At 46.6% G+C, this 19,819-nt stretch overlaps 1 protein-coding gene across 2 annotated transcripts in view; it reads left to right on the top strand.

The window, feature by feature from the left end:
- DENND2A (DENN domain containing 2A) overlaps positions 1 to 19,819 on the top strand; it is a 73,113-nt gene that overhangs the window by 28,999 nt on the left and 24,295 nt on the right. For both annotated transcript variants that reach the window (XM_077339849.1, XM_077339850.1), the window contains exons 2-6: positions 8,646 to 8,744; positions 10,817 to 12,007; positions 12,881 to 13,008; positions 14,017 to 14,138; positions 17,521 to 17,718. In XM_077339849.1, coding sequence (XP_077195964.1) covers positions 8,659 to 8,744; positions 10,817 to 12,007; positions 12,881 to 13,008; positions 14,017 to 14,138; positions 17,521 to 17,718 — 1,725 coding nt within the window. In that variant the 5' untranslated portion in view covers positions 8,646 to 8,658. The remainder of the gene's footprint in view (positions 1 to 8,645; positions 8,745 to 10,816; positions 12,008 to 12,880; positions 13,009 to 14,016; positions 14,139 to 17,520; positions 17,719 to 19,819) is intronic.

Raw genomic sequence — 19,819 nt, 5'->3', positions numbered from 1 at the left:
TTTGTGTATCTTAACAAGCATTTGGAGATGCTGAGAACCTTAACGTTATATAGATCGTCTACGCCTGTAGTGATAGACATCCATGTATAAGTGAGGGAGAGGAAACTGGCTTGTTAACATCAACAAGCAAGGCATTCTTGGAGGCACTGCTTAGAATAGGCTGTGGCGTCTTCAGAAAAATTTTAAATGAATGACTGTAAATTTATTCAGAGGTGTATGGACCAGTTGTAGTAAGCCAGGGGTCCCCAGCCCTTCTGAGCTTGTGGGTGACTTTGGAATTCTGACACGGGGTGCCCAAGCAGGGAAATAGATGGGAGGTGTGATTTTCATGCAGAGAGGAAGCCCGAGTGCAGGGTAGAAGAGAGTGCAATTAAAAATGCACTGGGAAAGAAGGATCAGAGAGAATAAAACGAACCCTGTGGGGACTGCTGCCACTGAAGCAATATTATTTTAATCCACACAGCAGATCAGATCTTCAGTGGCCAGTCAAAAGTCCTACTGGTAAGAGTCCCGCACACTTTCTAGAAATATTTGGTGGGCGCCAGAAAAGATGTGAGCATGTGCCCTCGACCACTGTTCGAAACACAAAAGAAATCTTGGGAAGGTTGCAGTGGAAAGTTTGGTTTTTAGAGCAGCAGCGGCAGCAGCAAACAAAGAGAAAAACCTCAAACCCGACGTATGGCGACCCTATGAATTGATGTTCTCCAAAATGCCCTATCATTAATAGCCCTGCTTTGGTGTTGCAATCTGAGGACTCTGGCTTCTTTCATTGATCCATCTCATGTTGGTTTACCTCTTTTCCTGCTGCCTTTAACCTTTTTCCTATCAGTATTGCCTTTTCTGATGGCTCTTGTCTTCTAAACCAGTGGTCCGCAATCTTTTCCAGGCTGCAGACCGGCAGCGACAGGGAGGGCGATTCCCCGGCCGCTCATGCCACGCATGCGCGGCCGGGTCGGATTTTAAAAAAGCACCTCCCTGCTTTTTACTTTAACATCAGTAGTTGTTCAGATCTTCCCTGTTTTCTGTCAGTAATGTGTTGTCATTCGTTTATCTCAAATTGTTAACATTTCTAACACCAATTTTCACTCCACCTTCGTCTAAATCTAATCCAGATTTCCTTACGATGGGTTCTGCATGAAGAATGAAGCGATCAAGAGAGACAATGCATCCTTCAGTTTCTCTGTTTTCTGTCCTGACATTGGCCTCTTTTCCAGTGTATAGTTTGCGTATCAAAACAATCAAATGCTCTGGCATATCCATTTCAAGCCAACCATAGAGCTTTTCATAATCCACACAGTCAAAGGTTTTGCTGTAATCTATGCAACACAAGCTAAATTTCTTTTGAAACTCACTTGTATGCTCCAGTAACCAATGTAAAGCTGCAATATGATCTTCAGTGCCTCTTTTTTTCTGAATTCAGCTTGAACTTCTGGCCTTTTCTGAAAGGGGGTGTCTTAGAGTAGCAGGAAAATAAAACGAGTGAAGGAATTGAAACAGCTTCTCTATGAGACAAGGTTTAAAAAGATGGGGTTTTGTTTATCACCTCTTAGTCGTCTTCTCTGCAATCTAAACAGACCAAGCTTTCACATCCTTTCCTCATACAACTTGGTCTCCAAACCCCTCACCATCTTCATAGCTTTCCTCTGGACAAGCTTCAGTTTCTTTCTTCAGTTGTGGTGGTCAAAACTGAACACAGTACTCCAAGTGAGGTCTAATTAGAGTGGAGTAAAGTGGTAACATCATCTTCTATGATCTGGACAGTATACTTCTTATAATACAGCCTAAAATCCTGTTTGCCTTTTTAGCTACCGAGTCACACTGCTGACTCATGTTCAGTGCATGTTCTATTTTACTCAACTCCCAGATTCTTTTCACATTTACTACTGCTAAGACAAGTCTCACCCATCCTATAGTGATGCATTTGATTTTTCCTACCTAAATGCAGAACTTTACATTTTTCACTACTGAAATTCATTTTATTCATTTTATCCTAGTTTTCCAGCCTGTCAAAAGCATCCTGTATCCCAATTCTGTCGTCTGGTGTGTTTGCTACCCTTCCCAATTGAATATCAATTGCAAATTTTATTTTTAAAAACCCTTTATTCCTTCATCCAAATCATTTATGAATATGTTGAACAACACAGGGCCTCAGACAGATTTCTGAGGTACTCCACTCATCACTCTTCTCCAAGAAGATGAATCATTTACAAGCACGCTGTTCATGCAATCTGTCAGAATTAGGATCCATACTGCAATTTACCAACTTGCCAATAAGAATATCATGCGGAACCTTATCAGAAGCCTTACTGAAATCAAGGTAAACAATGTCCACATCATTCCCATGATCTAGCAAGGGATCTTTCTCAAAAAAGAGATAAGGTTAGTCTGGCATGACTTGTTCTTGAGAAAGCCATGCTGACTCTTAGTAATGACCGCCATCCGCTCTAGCTGCTTAAGAACCGACTGATGATTTGTTCTAAAATCTTGCCAGCTATAGATGTCAAGCTGACGGGTTGATAGTTACCCGTATCTTCCTTTTCCCCTTTCTTGAAGATGGGGACAACATTTGCCTGCCTCTAATCTTCTGGCACTTCACCTGTTCTCCAAGAAGTGTCAAAAATAATGGACAGAGGCACAAAAATTACATCTGCAAGTTCTTTTAGTACGCTTGGATGCAATTCATTTGGTTTCATTTAAAGAACCTAGGTGTTTACGGACTACCCCCACAGTGATCCTAGGTCACAACTGTCATCCCTTTTCCCTCATCACATGAAATGATTTTGCCACATTAAGCATGATTCCCCTCGCAAGAGAAGACTGAGCAAAAGTAGGAATGGGTGAGAATTAATGTATTTTTAATATATTTTAAAAATGTGTTAAACATTTATTGGATGATATGACCATATATGGTCATCCTGACCTGCCCCCCCCCATGGCCAATGATGGGCCTGTAGGCCATGGAAAGGGGAGGGGCCCCGGGTGGGCGTGTACACAGCTATGTTATCATATTCTGCATGATCGCGCCACTCCTGGGATTTCTCGAAGCCTGAAGAATGTTCCAGGATTTTTTTAACAGTTAAAAAGATTGAGAAAGGCTGTCATGGATACTTTCTGAGTGACCCTGGGCCACTCCTACTCTCTCAGGCCTTCTTTCCTCCCTTCCCTCCTGAAGTGAGGGAAATTATGTGGGAAGCTTTGGGTTGCCATTGGGCTAAAAGGTGGAATATAAATGATTTAAATAAATATTTTTTCCTGTCTCATAATGCTAGAAGGTTACCCTATGAAATCTGGTTGGCATTAGGCCCAGGACAAACGGAGTATGCATTTTTCTATCTATTTTATCTTGCCCTTCGAGCCCCTCCCCATTTTACAAACCTAAGAACCCTGTGAGGTGGGTTAGGTTGAGAAAATGTCTAGCCCACAGTTACATAGTAAATATCACAGTTAACCTGGGTCTCCCAGATCATAGTCCAACACGCCTAACCACAATACGATGCTGCCTGTCTTATTTAAAAGATCATTCCCAAAGCCTTAATGAGTTATGCGTTAATCAGGAATCTTTTTCAGTGCCTTGGTTAAAAAAAAATTAGAATGATTGCATATATTTAAGAGAGAACCAGCTGAAAATACTAAAGCAGAATGTAAAATTTAACATAGCAACAGCAGGTTTTAAGCATAGTTATGTCACAGATTTAGGTTTAGAACTAGGAGAGAAATCTTGAATGTATATTTGTAGTTATTTGTGATTGAGTGTTGGATTGATGAATTGATGGATTAGTGATGGGTATGGATATTTTGTTTGATATCACAATAAAATATTTGAATTGGGGAAAAAATACTAAAGCAGAATGTGAATGTAGTGAGTCAAGATCATGTATCTGGGAGAGATGGACTTTGCACCACACACAAACATTTCAAAAACAAAAACATGGGGATGATGAACAATGTGCTTAAACATGTAGCCGCACTGACCGTTTATGCACTGGGAACTCCACTGCCCCAGCTCCCGTGCAGGAGCAAAAATCGGGGGCAGATGAGGTGCACCAGGCCAAATGCTCCCCTTTGTGGGTACAGGAAGAGGTGGGGCAACCTGCCATGACTAAGACTCCAGCCTGCAGCCTGGCATGAAACCTCCAGTGCAGAAATGGTCACTGTTACTCTCAGAGTATTCATCAATCTCCAAAAAGAAGTGGGTCCTCAGTATTTCTTGGGGGCTTCTGTTTGCCATTACTATATTGGGGAGGGGGGGTGCATTTATTTTAAATGGCAGTGTTGACAGAGAGAGAGAGAGAGATAGAGAGAGAGAGAGTAGGAAGGAAGGAAGGTGGAGCTGAAATTAGACAAGAAGCCAAATGGTAACTGCTGGCGAAAGATGATTACCGCTCCTTTCAAGGCCGCTTCCTGCATGCCAATGATAGGACAGTAAACAAACGCCTCTTCGGAAGCACAGCAACGGGCAGGGACCCATGTGTGGAAGAGAAGGGTCATGGCGAGGTCTAGCTCTGCCTGGCAGGAAGAAGCCCCCCATCATGTGACCCTGGGAAACTAGTGCCTTTGAGTGCACGTGAGCAAGAGAGCGTAGAGGAATTTGGTGGATTCCCTCCTCCCTCCCCCCCCTTCTGTCTTTCCCCCATTGTCCACCCTATGGAATACAGCACCGGCTTTCTTCTGGACAGCTTGCAGCCATATCAGGTGGCTGTATTGTCTCCTTCCAAACCCCTCCCATTCCTAAAAGTGAAGGTCTTCGACTAGGACTTGGCATCCTGCCCTACTTTATTGCCCATTTATACCTCTTGAAAAATAACCACCAGGCTGCCCTTGTGGTGTTTGTTAAATTTCCCATACAAAATTAAGAAGGTGACAATGGGGGTGTATGGGGGAGCGTGGTTATTCCAACCCTTGCAGACTTCCTTCCCCCAACCAGTCAGATGTTACTTGTCCCCAGGACTTCTTACAGTGCTTTGACTCCTGCCCCAAATATTCAGAGTCACAGTAAAACGGGATGCGCCCCTTCGGATGGTGCTGCAGATCCAACACCAAAAAGCTGTTGGAAATATGCAGTAAAATCTCCGACAGCCAATGCTTCTTCCTCTAACATACACTCCTAGTGGCATAGAAACCACTATCCCAGTCCCATCCTGGTGGGGAGCTCTTATGATTGGAGAGGTCATGTGAGGATTTCTCCTACAATTTGATGCCCTGATCCCAGTCTGAAGAGCGAGTGCGGTGATTAAGCCCCTCCCATGTAGCTACTTTTTTGTACATGCACACTGCCAGGAAAGGGCGACCAAGTCACTGTGTGAATGTGCACCTTTGAGGGGTGTAACACACATTCTCTATGGACAGAGAGTTATGCTTGATCCTGGGTTCAATTCCTACTCCTCAGTTGCCTTTAGATTATCTAAGTGGCTGTCATTCACATCTTGCCAATTGGGAGTCAGGGATATTCAACCAGGCTTTCTCAACTTTTTTAACATTGAGAACCCCCTGAAATGCCCTTCAGCCTTTGAGAAACCCCAGAAGTGGTGCAATTGAGCAGAATATGGTTGGGAAGCGGAGCTGGGCATTCACTCATGGCCTCTCCCCTTCCCATGCTTTCTGGGCCCATCATTAATCAACATTAATTAACTCCCAACCATTTGAGAAACCTTTCTAAGGCCCTTTTTCACAAAACCCTGGTTGAGAAAGCCGGGTCCAGACTGTTTGCACTTTCATTTTGCTATTTTGTATGCAGAGGCAACACCATCCATCCTGCACCTCATTCTCCTCCATTCATCCCCCCCCCATGTGCTTTATGAATTTTTTGCTTGTTTCCCAAAGTATTGTGTCTTATTGACATCTTATTCATTTCATTGGCTCTTGCACCAGATAAATCCCAGCGGGAATGAAGTACCGTAATCTGCCAGTGTTCTAGCTTTGTATTGGAAATATTACTCACGCTACAGTCATTTGGGGGAAGGAGCACAAAAAGCAACACAGGATTATTCTTGCCGTCCTCCCTGCTCCCTCTCAGTACTTGGCATCTCGAAAATGAGGCCACTGTTTCTTCTGGATGCACAAAAGCTGGAAGAGCTGCTAACTGTACTGGCTTTTCTGCTAGGCTCCAACTGTGGCAGGAGCGCCTCTAAAAAGATCTGCCAAGTGGACAGGCTCCAGGGGCTTCGGGTTTCTCCCCCCCTTCCCCCCCCCCTATGTATTGTGAAAGAACAATGAACTTTTCCCCTGCCACAGAAAACTGGTTTGGGCCCACTAGCTTTGTATAATGCCCTCTTGAAAAGTAATGAGAAAGCACAGACAGGAGGGGGGGGGAGAGAGAGAGAGAAGAGGGGGCTTCCCAGAGACCCTCAGCTGCTTTCCAAAGCAATGCAAAAAAAAAAAAACCCCTCTCTCTCTTTTATGTTGAAAGGGGAGCTGAAGTACTCCCAGCCAAACAAGGAACAGAAGTTGCTTTGGGAGGAATAATGAACAGTGACCTAAACGACCCTTTGTGAGAAGACTTTTTGAGAGCCAGTATTCACCCTTGACCTTAAGGCACTGTGGATGATGTCACGGTGCCCTGGGAATGAGCTTGGGCCATTTTGGGAGCCTTTCCGCCTGATCAGACCATTGTGCGGTTAATGTGCATGAGCATCCCAGTTTGTTGCCTGCTGTGGACACATCTTTCCTTGGGGTCAAACTAGATGTGTCATGGGGAGATCCAGGATCTCCCGTTTCTTTAAAGGAATAAGTAGCGACTGTAGGAGGCTCTGTTTTCTTCCCCGATCGCTGGTATTTTTACGGGTTCACTTGGCAAGACGAGTTACACAAACGTCGGCGGGAAGCCAAGAATATGTAAACTCCTTAGGGGATCAGATGTCTTCCCTTGGAAGAGGACTACGAGCGGTTGGTGTTAATTGCTATGTACCACAGTCCTGCTAGGTATTATACAAAGTCAGCTTCTAACGCAGGCCTCGCCAGCTGGCTTGGATTCTGAAAGCATCAGTCCTAAATCCTGGCGTGGCCGGCTTTGCTGTGAACGGCTTTGCAGTCGGGTTACTGCAATGGGCATTGACTGCCTGCCACAGGGAGAGACCATTGCACTGCACGCTGGCCACAGGAAGAAACCCATGCAGTGCAGTGATTACTGTTGCTCTGAGATGGGGAAGATCTGGGTTCCATTGGCCCATTAACTTTCTTTAAAGCTCCTTTCTCACAGGGTTCTTGAGAGGGTAGAGTTGGGGGTGGGGAGCGCTACATGGACTGCCCTGGGCTCCCTGGAGGAAGGGCGTGATAGAAGAGTCACAGATGAATAGATAGAGTCGAAAGGCTACACAGATCACCGAAAACCTGTTCCAGACAGCTGGCTGTCCCGCTCCACCCTCCCTCCTCTGGCCTGTGAGACTGGCCAGGCTTTATGTGGATGCTCTTAAGCCAGTGCTGGCAATCACGAGAGCTAAATACTCGTCTCTTTGCTTAGTGCTGAACTTAGCATCCTGAGATGCTATGCTATGACTGCTGAAGGCTCTTAAAGATGTGCCGTCCACACAGCAGTTCACAGAACTATCAGAGGCTTCTGGGATCCTACCAGCACGGAACCAAACGGTATCTCTGGTGCTCCTAGAAGCTAACCCGGCCGGGAAAGCCCACGCAAGCCAGGTGCCGTCAGATCTCAGAAGCTAAGCAGGGTTGCCTCTGGCTAGCACTTGGGAAGGACGCCCTCCAAGGAGTACAGACGTCGTGACACGGTTCAGGCAACAGCAAACCACTTCCGAATGTCTCTTGCTTGGCAGCCGGACAATCTTAGGATCCCCTGGCTATAGAGCACACATGCCATGCAATGAATAGTAAACAATGATCCTAAAACCTCCCTTTCTCCTCCACCACCCTGCCACTGAGCCATGATTCTCAGGGTTCTTTTTGAAGCGTGTGGAAAAGAGTATGACATTTAAAGCTATCGATGTGTGTAAATTATGGAGGAGGAGGAGGAGGAAGAGAAGAGCTGGTTCTTATATGTCGCTTTTCTCTACCAGAAAGAGTTTCAAAGCAGCTTACAATCGCCTTCCCCTTCCTCTCCCCACAACAGACACCCTGTGAGGGAGGTGAGGCTGAGAGAGCTCTGATATTACTGAAGAAGAAGAAGAAGAAAAAGAAGAGTTGGTTCTTATATGCCACTATTCTCTACCCAAAGGAGTCTCAAAGTAGCTTGCAGTCGCCTTCCCTTTCCTCTCCCCATAACAGACACCCTGTGAGGTGGGTGAGGCTGTGAGAGCCCTGATATTACTGAAGAAGAAGAAGAAGAGGTGGTTCTTATATGCCACTATTCTCTACCCAAAGGAGTCTCAAAGTAGCTTGCAGTCGCCTTCCCTTTCCTCTCCCCACAACGGACACCCTGTGTGGTGGGTGAGGCTGAGAGAGCGCTGATATCACTGCTCGGTCAGAACAGTTTTATCAGTGCTGTGGCGAGCCCAAGATCACCCAGCTGGCTGCATGTGGAGGAGGAGTGGGGAAATCAAACCCGGCTCGCCAGATTAGAAGTCCTCACCCCTAACCACTGCACCAAGCTGACTTTCTATAGGGCAGGAGATTTTGGATGTTTGTTCTTGTTGCATGTAAGCCATGTTGTTGGTGGCAGTAACTATGAACGGTTTTGCTGTCATTCCTCCCAGGTGAATTGCAGCCATGGCAGGTGCTGACACCATGACGGCAAGCGCAGTGGCCAACGTGAGCAACAAGGCTAAAACCAGGGTTTGCAAATCTATCGAGAGGTAAGCTATATCTTCAATGCATTGTGGGGTTTTTTCCCCTCTGAGCTGGGCAGGGAAGAAACACAGTCTTGCTAGCTCTTAATGGTGCTTCTAAAAGATGACTGCCAATTATCTTATGGGACTCTGAGGCTGGTATGCTAAGCAATACTTGCTTGGGGGAGAATTGGGGATGCATGCCAGCTCAGAGCATCAAAGCTGATCTGACAGGCACATTTTCGCTAGTGGGGAACATAGTCATTGTTTAGCATCTTCTCTGTTCATGGGTTTTTGAATTGCTTCAAACCTACAAAGCCACTTTTGACCAAAATCCAGAAAAGGGCATCAGGAACTAATATGTGCACCATGGGAAAGTGTGTTTGCAATTAATTATTATCAGATTATTGGTCAGCCGTGCGTCACCAAAACCTGAAACCCTTCCTCCAGGCCAAGTGCCTTTTTGTTGAGGAGAAGAACCACTCAAGTGGGAGGGTGGCTCCTTAGTGTGAGAGGAAGGCCTCCGACTTTGCTGAGCAGAGTGGTAGGATCCAAGTCATTGTTGTCTGTCTCCAGCATAAGCACCAACAAAGTTGGTGGAATTTATTGCTCAGAAAATGTGTAAAAGCTTGATGTGCTAACGTTGCTTTAAATTAAAAAACCCTTGAAACAAAGAGATGTGTATATGTAAAAAGAAACGAAAGTCTATAGAAATTCAAGAGTTTTCTGAAGCTAGACCGTTTCCCAATTATCCATATCTTCTGTTATCCCAAAGAAGTTTAGTCATCCAACTGTATTCTGGGTGGCTGAGTCCATGGGTATGTTCAGCCTCTGTTTTAAATCCTTGTGCACTAAATGGGCACAGGATAAAGTGACCTTGCTGATCCAAAATAGGTTTAGATCTGAGTCTGCTCATGGAAGACTTCCTGGCAGCCCCTGCATACCCCACATAGGGTTCTGCGATGGAACAAAGGCAGAACTACACGTGGAAATAAATATTATGCAAAGACTGCAGCCCTTTGCCCAGTCCTGCCGGTCCTTTGAGGCCCTTAATCCCTGAAACAAAAATAATTGCAGGCTGTCTCTGTGTACAGTCCAGTTAATGTCAGAGTTTTTGCACGCAGTCAAAATTGTGAGAGGAATAGCATCGGGGAGGGGGGGAACCAGGCAGTTCACATATATGCATAACCTTGTGACCTAGTAGATACCTGGATAGAAAAGTTTATGCACATATTTTGAACAACCCACGAGTTGATCAGAGTAAATTACAAAATTGATTTAATTGGTCTGAGTAACCATAACATCCCAAACAGGGGATTGCATTAGTATGGAGGTAAGTAGAAGAAGACACACAGTTAATTTAGATGACTCAAATCTTTGCTGACATATTCCAGAGGGGTAGCAGCTTTGATGATGGTAGCGGCAAACAACAACAACAAAGCTCATGGCACCTCAAAGACTGACACATTTTAATTTTAGCATAAATTTTCCCAGACAAAATCCCATTTTATGCATATCAATTTCCTCAATCAATCAATCCTCACGCATTTGATGAAGTGGAGTCCATGAAGTCCATGTAAAGTTTTCACGCTTGAATGGAAATTCGTTAGCCTTTAAGATGTCTCATGACAAGGGTTGGCAACCAGCAGGAGATAGGAGGAGTCATGGGCAACAACATGACCTCACTTCCTGGAAGTGATGTCACACCTCTCTCGGACCATTTCCACATTAGGAGGCATACCTTGTTTTAGCCTCACTTTGGATTTCCTTTGGATGCTGTGAGTCAACTCTAGGCTTTCCACATTCGGACTTTCCTCCCCTCCTTTCCCAGGCTGAAATTCACAATATGCTTTCTTCATCTGGGTCTGATGGAGACAGCCTCCCATCATGCTTTGCTCCCTTCCCCTTATCACTTTTTCTTCACAAAATGGTGATGGTGGAAGTCATAGAAAACAAATTGTAAAATCCTGTAACGATTCTTTTAAAAAAACCCAACTTGAATGTCTCCTTTAATTATTGGGCATAATTTTATAACAAAATCGGAATAGAGAATAAGACTCTCTGGTTCTTCTAATTCTGTCTTTTGCCTTTTTGCACAGGATCAAGGTTGTAAGTTTAAATATTACAACTCCAGAGACGGGATTTCGGTGTGGGACTTCAAGAGGAAAGTGCTCAGAGGCGAGAGAAGACATTTCTCCAAGGCTAACTCACAAAGTGGAGCCATCTTGTGTTGCCAAGAGAACGCTGAAAGCACTAGAGAACTTGATGCTGGATCCGGGGCTGGATTGTTTTCAGCAGAACATGCTCAGTTCCAAGATGATCATTAGTGATCCGTCGGTAGATCTCAACCTACGGGAAAGCAGCAGGATTATAAGGAAGCAAATAGGAGGTGCTCAGAACTTGCGGCCTGTTGGGAAAGCCGGTTTGAAGAATAAGCCCTTGAGTATCAAAGACAAGATTTCAGAATGGGAAGGGAAAAAGGAGAGCCCGTCTCCGGCATCCGCCTGGAAGGAAGAAGAACGAGGAGTTAAAGAGGAGCTGGGTACGTTTTTGGGTGTGGTGGAGAAAATAACCAGGGACAGTGTGGCGAAGAGTCAGGTGAACTCAAAGAGGGTTATAAAGTGGCCAGCGGCAAGCCAAGAGAACGAGAGAAGAGCTGGAACTCCCAAAAGTGTTGGGGAGCCGGCTGAGAAACAAGTAGACGTGAAGTTAAGGACAGAGGAGCCAAATCCCAGTGCTGGGAAAGGCAGTGAGTTGAAGGATATCCAGAAGGAGAACTTGTCAGTACTGAACCAGGTCAAGAAGCTGGAACAGGCCTTGAAAGGAGGGTCCGCAGAGCTACATCCTCAGCTACCGGGTACTTACTACTCTCCGCATTGCTTGCAGGAGAAAACTGATGAGGGGCAGAGCCCCTCCGAGGGCCAGGAAACTGCTAACAGACTGGAGCTTGGGAAGCGTCTCATCCCTTTGGACTCTGAAACTAGCGAGCCGATCTTTGGGACTCTGGAAGAGGTGAAATCGTCTCGTACGAAATGCAAACCGGGCAGTGAGGAAAACGTATACACAGAACCAGGACTGCCAGAGAAGAAACCTTTTATCAATCCTCTCCCCAAGCCCCAGCGGACTTTCAAGCATGAGGGCGAAGAGGGATGGGTCCCTCCAGTTAGGAACAAGAGAAATTTGCCCCCTCTGCCCTCTGTTCCTCCCCCTCCTCTCCCTTCTTCGCCTCCCCCGTCAGCCGTCAGCAGAAGACTGAGGAATGGAAAACATAAGGCCAATGCGGACCACAGGTATTGCTCACCTTGATGCTGCATGGTCATGAAGTCCCCTATTATCCCTACAGAGGAATTATTAACCAGGGGTGGATATGCCTCTTAGCACATGTTTGGATGCTTTAAGTACTACAATGGAGGAGGAAGGAAGGGTATCCAGTGGTCCTTGCTAGACACCAAGAGTCCTTCATATTGTGGAATGCCTAGTTTGGTTGTAGGGAATTTGGAATGGGTTTGTCTTTGTGAAACAGAGTATGGGCAGTTAGGCACAGGGTTTTTTCTTCTGAACTGAGAAATATTTCCTTTGGGAAGAGAGAGAAAATCATAGCCTTTGTGAAGACAGGGCTGCTTACCCTCTGGTACTTCTACTGTAAGGCAGACACAAGCTGCTCCCTGCCCAAGCTAGTTTCTTATGTATGTAAGCAAAATTGAGACTATGTGAGTTAGGGTAGGGTTGCCAGCTCTGGATTGGGAAATACCTGGAGACTTTAGGGGTGGAGCCAGAAGTGGGGATTTAGGGGAGGGACCTCAGTGGAGTCTAATGCTATGGAGTCCCGCCACCAAAGTAGCCATTTTCTTCAGGGAAACTGGTCTCTTAGGTATGGAGATGAACTGTAAAACCATAGGATCCCAAGGTCCCGGTTGGGGACTGGCATCTCTAGAGGTGTGTCTGGTTGGCGAAGGATAATTTTATGTTCTTGATGGGGGGTGGGGGTGGGGGTAGGGGAGAGATCATGCTTGGCTGGTTTAGCATGGAATGAACATGTGAAGCATTTGATGACCAGGCATGTAAGGGGTTCACGTTTATGCCGGTCCTTTAAAAGTCACCCATTGTCCTCCTTCAAGTTGTTCCTCCCCCTTCCCTCTGCTCCTCTCCCCCAAATGCCACAGGAAGTCTTATGAGTTCGAAGACCTGTTGCAGTCGTCCTCAGAAAATGGACGGGTAGATTGGTACGCTCAGACTAAGCTGGCCTTAACGCGCACTTTATCAGAGGAAAACGTCTATGAAGATATCCTAGGTAGGAACTTGGGCCGTGGTGGGGGATGGGTACTGACTGGGAGCAATAAAGCGCTCTGATCTTGCAAAACTGGTTAAGGGGTTATTTGATCTACTTGACTGATAGGTTTGTTTTAATCCGTTTTGGAGCAGCCTGGGGATTGGCACGCAGTTTAATGAAAATAGCTGCTAGTAACTGATTGTGGGTTTCCTGCCCCGTTCCTTCCTTTTGGTGTTTGTAAGCTCTTTGCCAGCAGCTAGAACAGGATCAAAATGCTGGCAGACTCCTTTGGCCAATTATATAAAATGCAGATGAATCATGGAAGATCAAAACACAACAGCACGGACATGTGCGGTGATTTTAATACAAGGCAAACCTTCACAGTTTACTCAACCACACCCTTAGAAGCTGATCCAAAAATGGTTCACCAGATACCGATCTGCCTACTCTGAGGGAGAACGTTTTCGTTTTTATTTTTTTAATATTTATACCTTGCCTTCTGCACATAGTTTCAAGGTGGCTAATAAGGCACCAGTAAGCTACAAAAACGTTACGGTACATTTTTTAAAGCCCAAAAAACAGTTCCCAGGTTTAAAATACAGCCAAACAGGCCCATAGACAGATTTTTTTTTGTTGGGGTGCAATTTTGTTGTTGTGCAGGGGTCAGCGGAGTCTCCTCTTTGAACTTTGCTGATTTTGAAAGTGGCCATCCCTAGCTCTGTATGGGTTGTGGGCCAATTTAAAGAAGGGTGAGGAGGGGCAGAGACAATGGGGCTTACTCCCTTGTAAACATGACTCTCGCATCTTCAGCCATACATCAGGCTTCTCTGGGTACATAAAGCGCTCTGAAAGCGTTTGCTGGCAGGGGCTCATGGGAATTGTAGTCCACGGACATCTGGAGGACCACAGGTTGACTACCCCTGGACTAGATGGAGCCCCCCTGGTCCAGAAAGACAGTTCCTGAGTTCTACCCACATCAAAGGTGTTATGGTTTTGCATGTTGTTCATCAAGGGCCTTTCCCTTCCCAGATCCGCCAGCAAAGGAGAACCCCTATGAAGACATTGAGATGAACAGTCGGTGCTTGGGGAAGAAATGTGTCCTGAACTTCCCAGCATCCCCTTCATCATCTGTTCCTGGCACACCCACAAAGGTATCCTGGTCTAACCAGAGTGACTTGTGCATCCAATGCCTCCAAGTTCAATGTTTTGGTTGGCATTTTTGAGAGGGTGACGGTGGTGAGAAAAACGATGTCGGGCAGAGAGCGAAAAGGGTGATTCACTCTCTGATGTGGTTTCTCATCCTCGATTAACTCCTCGGTGGAATTGATTTCCTCTTTGCTGACCTGGGTGACTTTAAGGAAAACTGTCTAAGCTTGCAGAGTCCTGATGGGTTCTAGGGTGGTCCAGGAATGAGGCATTTTCCTCTTCCTTTGGCTAGCAGCTGTGAGTCCCTCACTGACACAATCCCGTAAGAACAAGGTCTTATAGCGGATTACTTTTGTGTAACTGGCGCAGTTGCATGGATCTCTCAGCTAGGTCGCTTTGGCTGCAAAATGCTTTTATTAACCCAGTCGCCTTTCAGGGGGATCTTTGCCCTTGTGAAAACTTTATCCCTGGAATCAGGGCTATGATGTCTCACCTTTCCCTTTCCTCCCCACCCCCTCTGCATTTTGCTTTGCTTACAGCGAGTTAATCTGCTGCCTAATCGCTCTTCTGACTTTCTCCCTGATTGCATTGTAGCATTCTGGAAATTTCTAGAAAAAATCCCTTTATTTCCTATTCATTCTGCCTCTCCCGTGATGCAAGACACAATTTGGTGTAGTGGTTAGGAGTGTGGACTTCTAATCTGGTGAGCCGGGTTCGATTCTGCGCTCCCCCACATGCAGCCAGGTGGGTGACCTTGGGCTCCCCACAGCACTGATAAAGCTGCTCTGACCGAGAAATAATATCAAGGCTCTCTCAGCCTCACCTCCCTCACAAGATGTCTGTTGTGGGGAGAGGAAAGGGAAGGCAAATGTAAGCCGCTTTGAGATTCCTTCTAGTAGAGAAAAGCAGCATATAAGAACCAACTCTTCTTCTTCTTCTTCTTCTTCTTCTTCTTCTTCTTCTTCTTCTTCTTCTTCTTAAAACGTACAACTACGGGCATTCAGGTTATTGAAATCACTGGCAAAGGGGGTCGTCATGAAACAGTAAAATGAATAGCCGGCAAGAGAACAGAAAATGAGGATGGATTCATTGGGAAAGGATTGCCCTGAAGCTATTCAATTCACCAACAGTTTAGGACTGCTGCAGCTGGGCCCTTACAAATACTTGAAGGGGATACAAGTTGTGAACGTATGTTGGAAAGCTCAGTGAAACGTCCTGCTGTGCACAGCATCAGATTGCTGCAGTTTAAGGAGTGCTGGCGGGGACTGGTATGTAGCTGAATTCTTTTCGTTCCCTGGGCTTGAGAAGGAGCGATGCCAGCCCTCCTTCGTGCTTCCAGCAGAGAAGCCAGCTGTTGGTTGTAGGTAGTAGCTGGCAGCCAGAACCTGTGGCTCGCAGAAGCTGGGAGTGAAGGGAACTCACCTCTCTGCCAAGTGCCTTCTCCTCATCCCGACAGAACTGACGGGGAATCCTGCCTTGTGTTTCTCCCCTTGGTGTCCCCTTCCTGGGAGCCCACAGGAGGGAGGTGTCATGGCCTGCCATGGGGACGGAACCTCTCACATAGCTGAGCATCGTTACTGACAGAGGCTTGCAGGCTCTCTGAATGAAGGGCAGAGCCAAAGCTGCTGGGGAAACCTGCACAGGTTGGCTAGGTGTGCGCCCTGCGGTGCATCACTGCTAAATATTTATTCTGTTACAAAATCAGAGTCCACTGGCACCTTTAAGACCAACAAAGATTGATTCAAGGCGTGAGCTTTCGAGTGCAAGCACTCTTCCTCAGACTGTGAACTTCCATCGTGACAATGGGAATATAAAGCAAACGTTAATTCTGTTAAATTAGTAAACTGGGTCACAACATCCAAATACAGTACGAAAAAAAGAAAAAAAGATTGTTCGCAATGAACAATCAACAGAAGAAAACAAGGGAACCTTTCCAAGGTGATATATTTGTAATAATGTATGCAATGAATTACAATTCAATTTCTTTTACAGTTCTTTTATATACCAGAAGGAACAACCAGAACGGCTTCTAGATAAATTCCGTTTTCATGGACTTCATCAGTGGTTGAATCCTTCAATCCTCCAAAAAGAGTTTGTAGTATCAAAGGTGGCAAAATCCTATCGCCTTTCCTTATATTACTATTTTAATATTTTAGTATCAGTATATTAGTATCAATCGGCCATAGGCTCTCTAGGGCAGGGGTAGTCAACCTGTGGTCCTCCAGACGTTCATGGACTACAATTCCCATGAGCCCCTGCCAGCAAATGGAATTGTAGTCCATGAACATGGGAATTGTAGTCCATGAACATCTGGCGGACCACAGGTTGACTGCCCCTGCTCTAGGGTACTGTGGACTGTGTCACACAACGTATGGAGACAGATGGCGCAAGCAACATATGGTGAGGTGAAAGCCTTTGATCACTGACAACAGGCAGCTTGGTTTCTCCTTGTGTTTTTGTAAACTACACTGAATTCCAGGGGATTGATTGGCTGTTTTGACAAAGAATTATCATTGGCTGTATTTGGTTGTGTGACACAGTCTACTGATGTAACAGAATTAATTTTTGCTGTATATTCCCTGTCATGTAAGGAGTTCATAGTCTGATGAAGATTGCTTGCCCTCGAAAGCTCACGCCCTGAATAAACCTTTGTTGGTCTTAAAGGGGCGACTGGACTCTGATTTGATTGCACAGTGCCTTCCTGTTCTTATTTTGCTGATGCTGAGATCGTCCATTTCAGCATTCAGAAGGTCAACACAGCAGGCGACTCGGCCGAGCCAGAATCGGAACTTAGACCGCCCGCATCTCGACCCCGAGGGCTAACCTCAGTATCCCAGGAGGTCCAGGCCACTGTGTTGCTACTGCACAGAACCAATCCCTAAATGACAGGGTAAGGGCCACAAGCCACTGGGGCGTCCGTGTGTGAGAGAAGCCGCCGGTAGCTGCTGTTGGCAGGCAGTCTGCTGGCTGTTTGCTTCTTGGATCCGATCTGATAGAGAAGCTTCTGTGTTCTCCGATCCAATGGTTTGTGGTCGCTTAGCTGGTTGGTTTTGTTGCTTTGATTTGTTTCTGTAACCAGCCCCACACCGGATTGTGCAAGCGGGGTTATTGTTGCAATGGGGCCGAGCTTCTTACAGCAGACCACTGGGAGTTCTGTTGCCATGCCAAAAACCATTCAGAGGACTCTCCCATTGTCTTCGTAGACCATCCTGTGAAGATTAAATTTCACGGGCTGCTCCATTTGACCAGCAATAATCGGCCAAGAATTCTTATAAACTGTTGTCCTGTGCTCTTGCGTTGCCTGAAGTTCATTTTACTGTGGAGAAATGCATCTTCCCCAGGATATCAGACTCTGATGCTTCTGTTTTCCTCTTTCTATCTTTCTAGCTGCTCTCGAAGCCCATCTTCTTTCGCCAAAACTCAGAACGACGTAGTTTCAAGTTGTTGGATGTTCGGAAACTGAATCGTGACGGGACAGGCTCGCCTTCCAAAATCAGTCCCCCTTCCACGCCTAGCAGCCCCGACGATACTTTCTTCTCCTTGGGGGATCCTCAGAACGGCAAGAGAAGGCGAAAGATTCCTAAGGTAGCTTGCCGGTTTAGGGGGAGGCAGGGAAACGGATAGAGTTATAAAGGGGAGAATATAGTCAGTTATGAGAGTTGTGTATCTCTGCTTTCTAGTCCTAACAGCACTCAGAAACTGGTATCCCCAAGATGCTTAATAGTCTGCCTGACCCCATAGTGTGCCATCCGGTGTAGCATTCAGTGAATCTGAGCTTTTGTGGGTTTTTTTTTTAAGTCTGCCTTTTAAGTCATCAGGGTTGCTGGGAAAAACCTGCAAGTATGTGTGTATGCGGCAGGTGGGTGTGATCTGCTTTTGAAATTATGTGCAAGTCCACTGGTCTTCTCCCTCTCCCATTGTAGCAACCACAGTCCCTCCCTGACTATGTACATTTCTACAGTCAGACGAGGGATTGTTAGTATGAGCCAAATTGTATGTCGATGCTGCTGTGGGTTTCCCTGCTGTTTTGCAGCAGCCAGGAAAAGCAAAGGAGGGGTAGCTGGTGACCCTGCCAAGAATCACTGTTTTCAGGCTTGGGTACCTGAACCTTCTGCCATGTGGCTGTAGTTTCTCACATGTAAGAGAGTCTGATTACGTGGACCGGCCTCTGACTTGGGCTTCCCAGAGCTAGGAAGAGGGATTTACTGTGTTGATCTTGGATCTCTCTTATTTCTGTTCTAATTCTATTGATATTTTTCTGGAAGGATTAGTTCCCTAGCCCCTCAGAAGTTCTGGCCATCATCCCTCAGTGTCGCTTTGGAAGTTATGCCTTTATAGTCTTGTTTAGAGCAGTGGTACTTGCACTGTGGCTTGTGGAGAACTACACTTACTTCTATCCCTGGCATGATGCCTGCGCTTCAGGGAGTCTTACAGCTTACCTCTTCCTCCAGTAACTTCGGTTTCAGGGTAGGAACAAGCTGGAAGCCCCACAGCCTTGCCTACTTTCCTGAAACATGGGGCAGGTGCCGCACTGTGGAACAGTACTTAGAAGAGCCACAAGTGGCATGTGGAAGAGCTGCTTGGGGCTCCCAAGCCATTGAGTTTCACAGATGCAGAGCCGTCAAAGACAATAATTAAAAACATGAAACAATAAAAACAACATTGAAATCATCTGCCACATAATATATTTCTGATAAGGGCTTAGAAGAGGAGCTGGTCTCATGGCTTAAGTGCCACTCAATGTGTAACACCCACTGTCCTGCCCCTGAGTGCCTCCTCCTCCAACCGGCTTGCCTGCCTGTCCAGTGGCCAGCCAATCGCCTGCCATCCCCCACTCCTGACCACCCCCTCCTCCTTGCACTTCCCTCTGAGGCTCGGAGGCTGCAGATCCCCGCTGCGTGAGAGCTGCCCCTGCCAGTGAGTTCCCTAACAGCTGCCTCCAGCCTTTCCAGGTCCTGGGGGCAGGGAGAGGCCATCAGCAGAGTTCTTCCACCCCACTCCATCCCAATCTACCACCCGTTGTATTCTTGAATGCAACCGGCTTGGACCCTAGTCCAGTAAATAAAAAGTAGCAAGTGACAGGATTTAAAAAGAGAGCTTATAGAACAGGAGGCCGGACCAGAAAAAGCATACTTCAAACATTGCTAAACCCTTTAAGAGAACAGGAAAGAATTCCCTTCTGTCCGTAGCAGTGGCACTAGAGAAGGATGTGTAGGAATTCTGGATTTTGGGTGCCACCACAGAACAGTCTTGCTCCCTTAAGAGATATCTGCCTCACGTCTGAAGACGGGTACACCGAAAGGGTCCCTAGATCAATGGTCTCCAACCTTTTTATCACCGGGGACCGGTCAATGCTTGACAATTTTAATGAGGCCTGGGGGGGGGGGGAGTCTTTTGTTGAGGGACGTCGCTGCTGCTGCCTGAGCCCCTGCTCCACTTGCTTTCCCGCCGGTACCCCTGACTTCCTGACGCCCACTGGGGGGCGCTGCCAGTAGCAATTGTGCAGTGTCACACCAAGGGGGAGCCGCAGACATGGCGGCCGCCGGAGAGCACCAAAGGTGATCCGGCAGCAGAGTGGCAGGGCAGCTGCCAGGGAGGGGGACGAGGAGGAGCCACAGCCTGGTACCGACTGATCCAAGGACCAGTCCCGGTGTCTGGACTGGAGGTTGGGGACCACTGCCCTAGA

The sequence above is a fragment of the Paroedura picta genome, chromosome 5 (assembly GCF_049243985.1).
Source record: "Paroedura picta isolate Pp20150507F chromosome 5, Ppicta_v3.0, whole genome shotgun sequence".
NCBI lineage: Eukaryota > Metazoa > Chordata > Lepidosauria > Squamata > Gekkonidae > Paroedura > Paroedura picta.
This window is presented reverse-complemented; position numbering and strand designations above follow the sequence as displayed.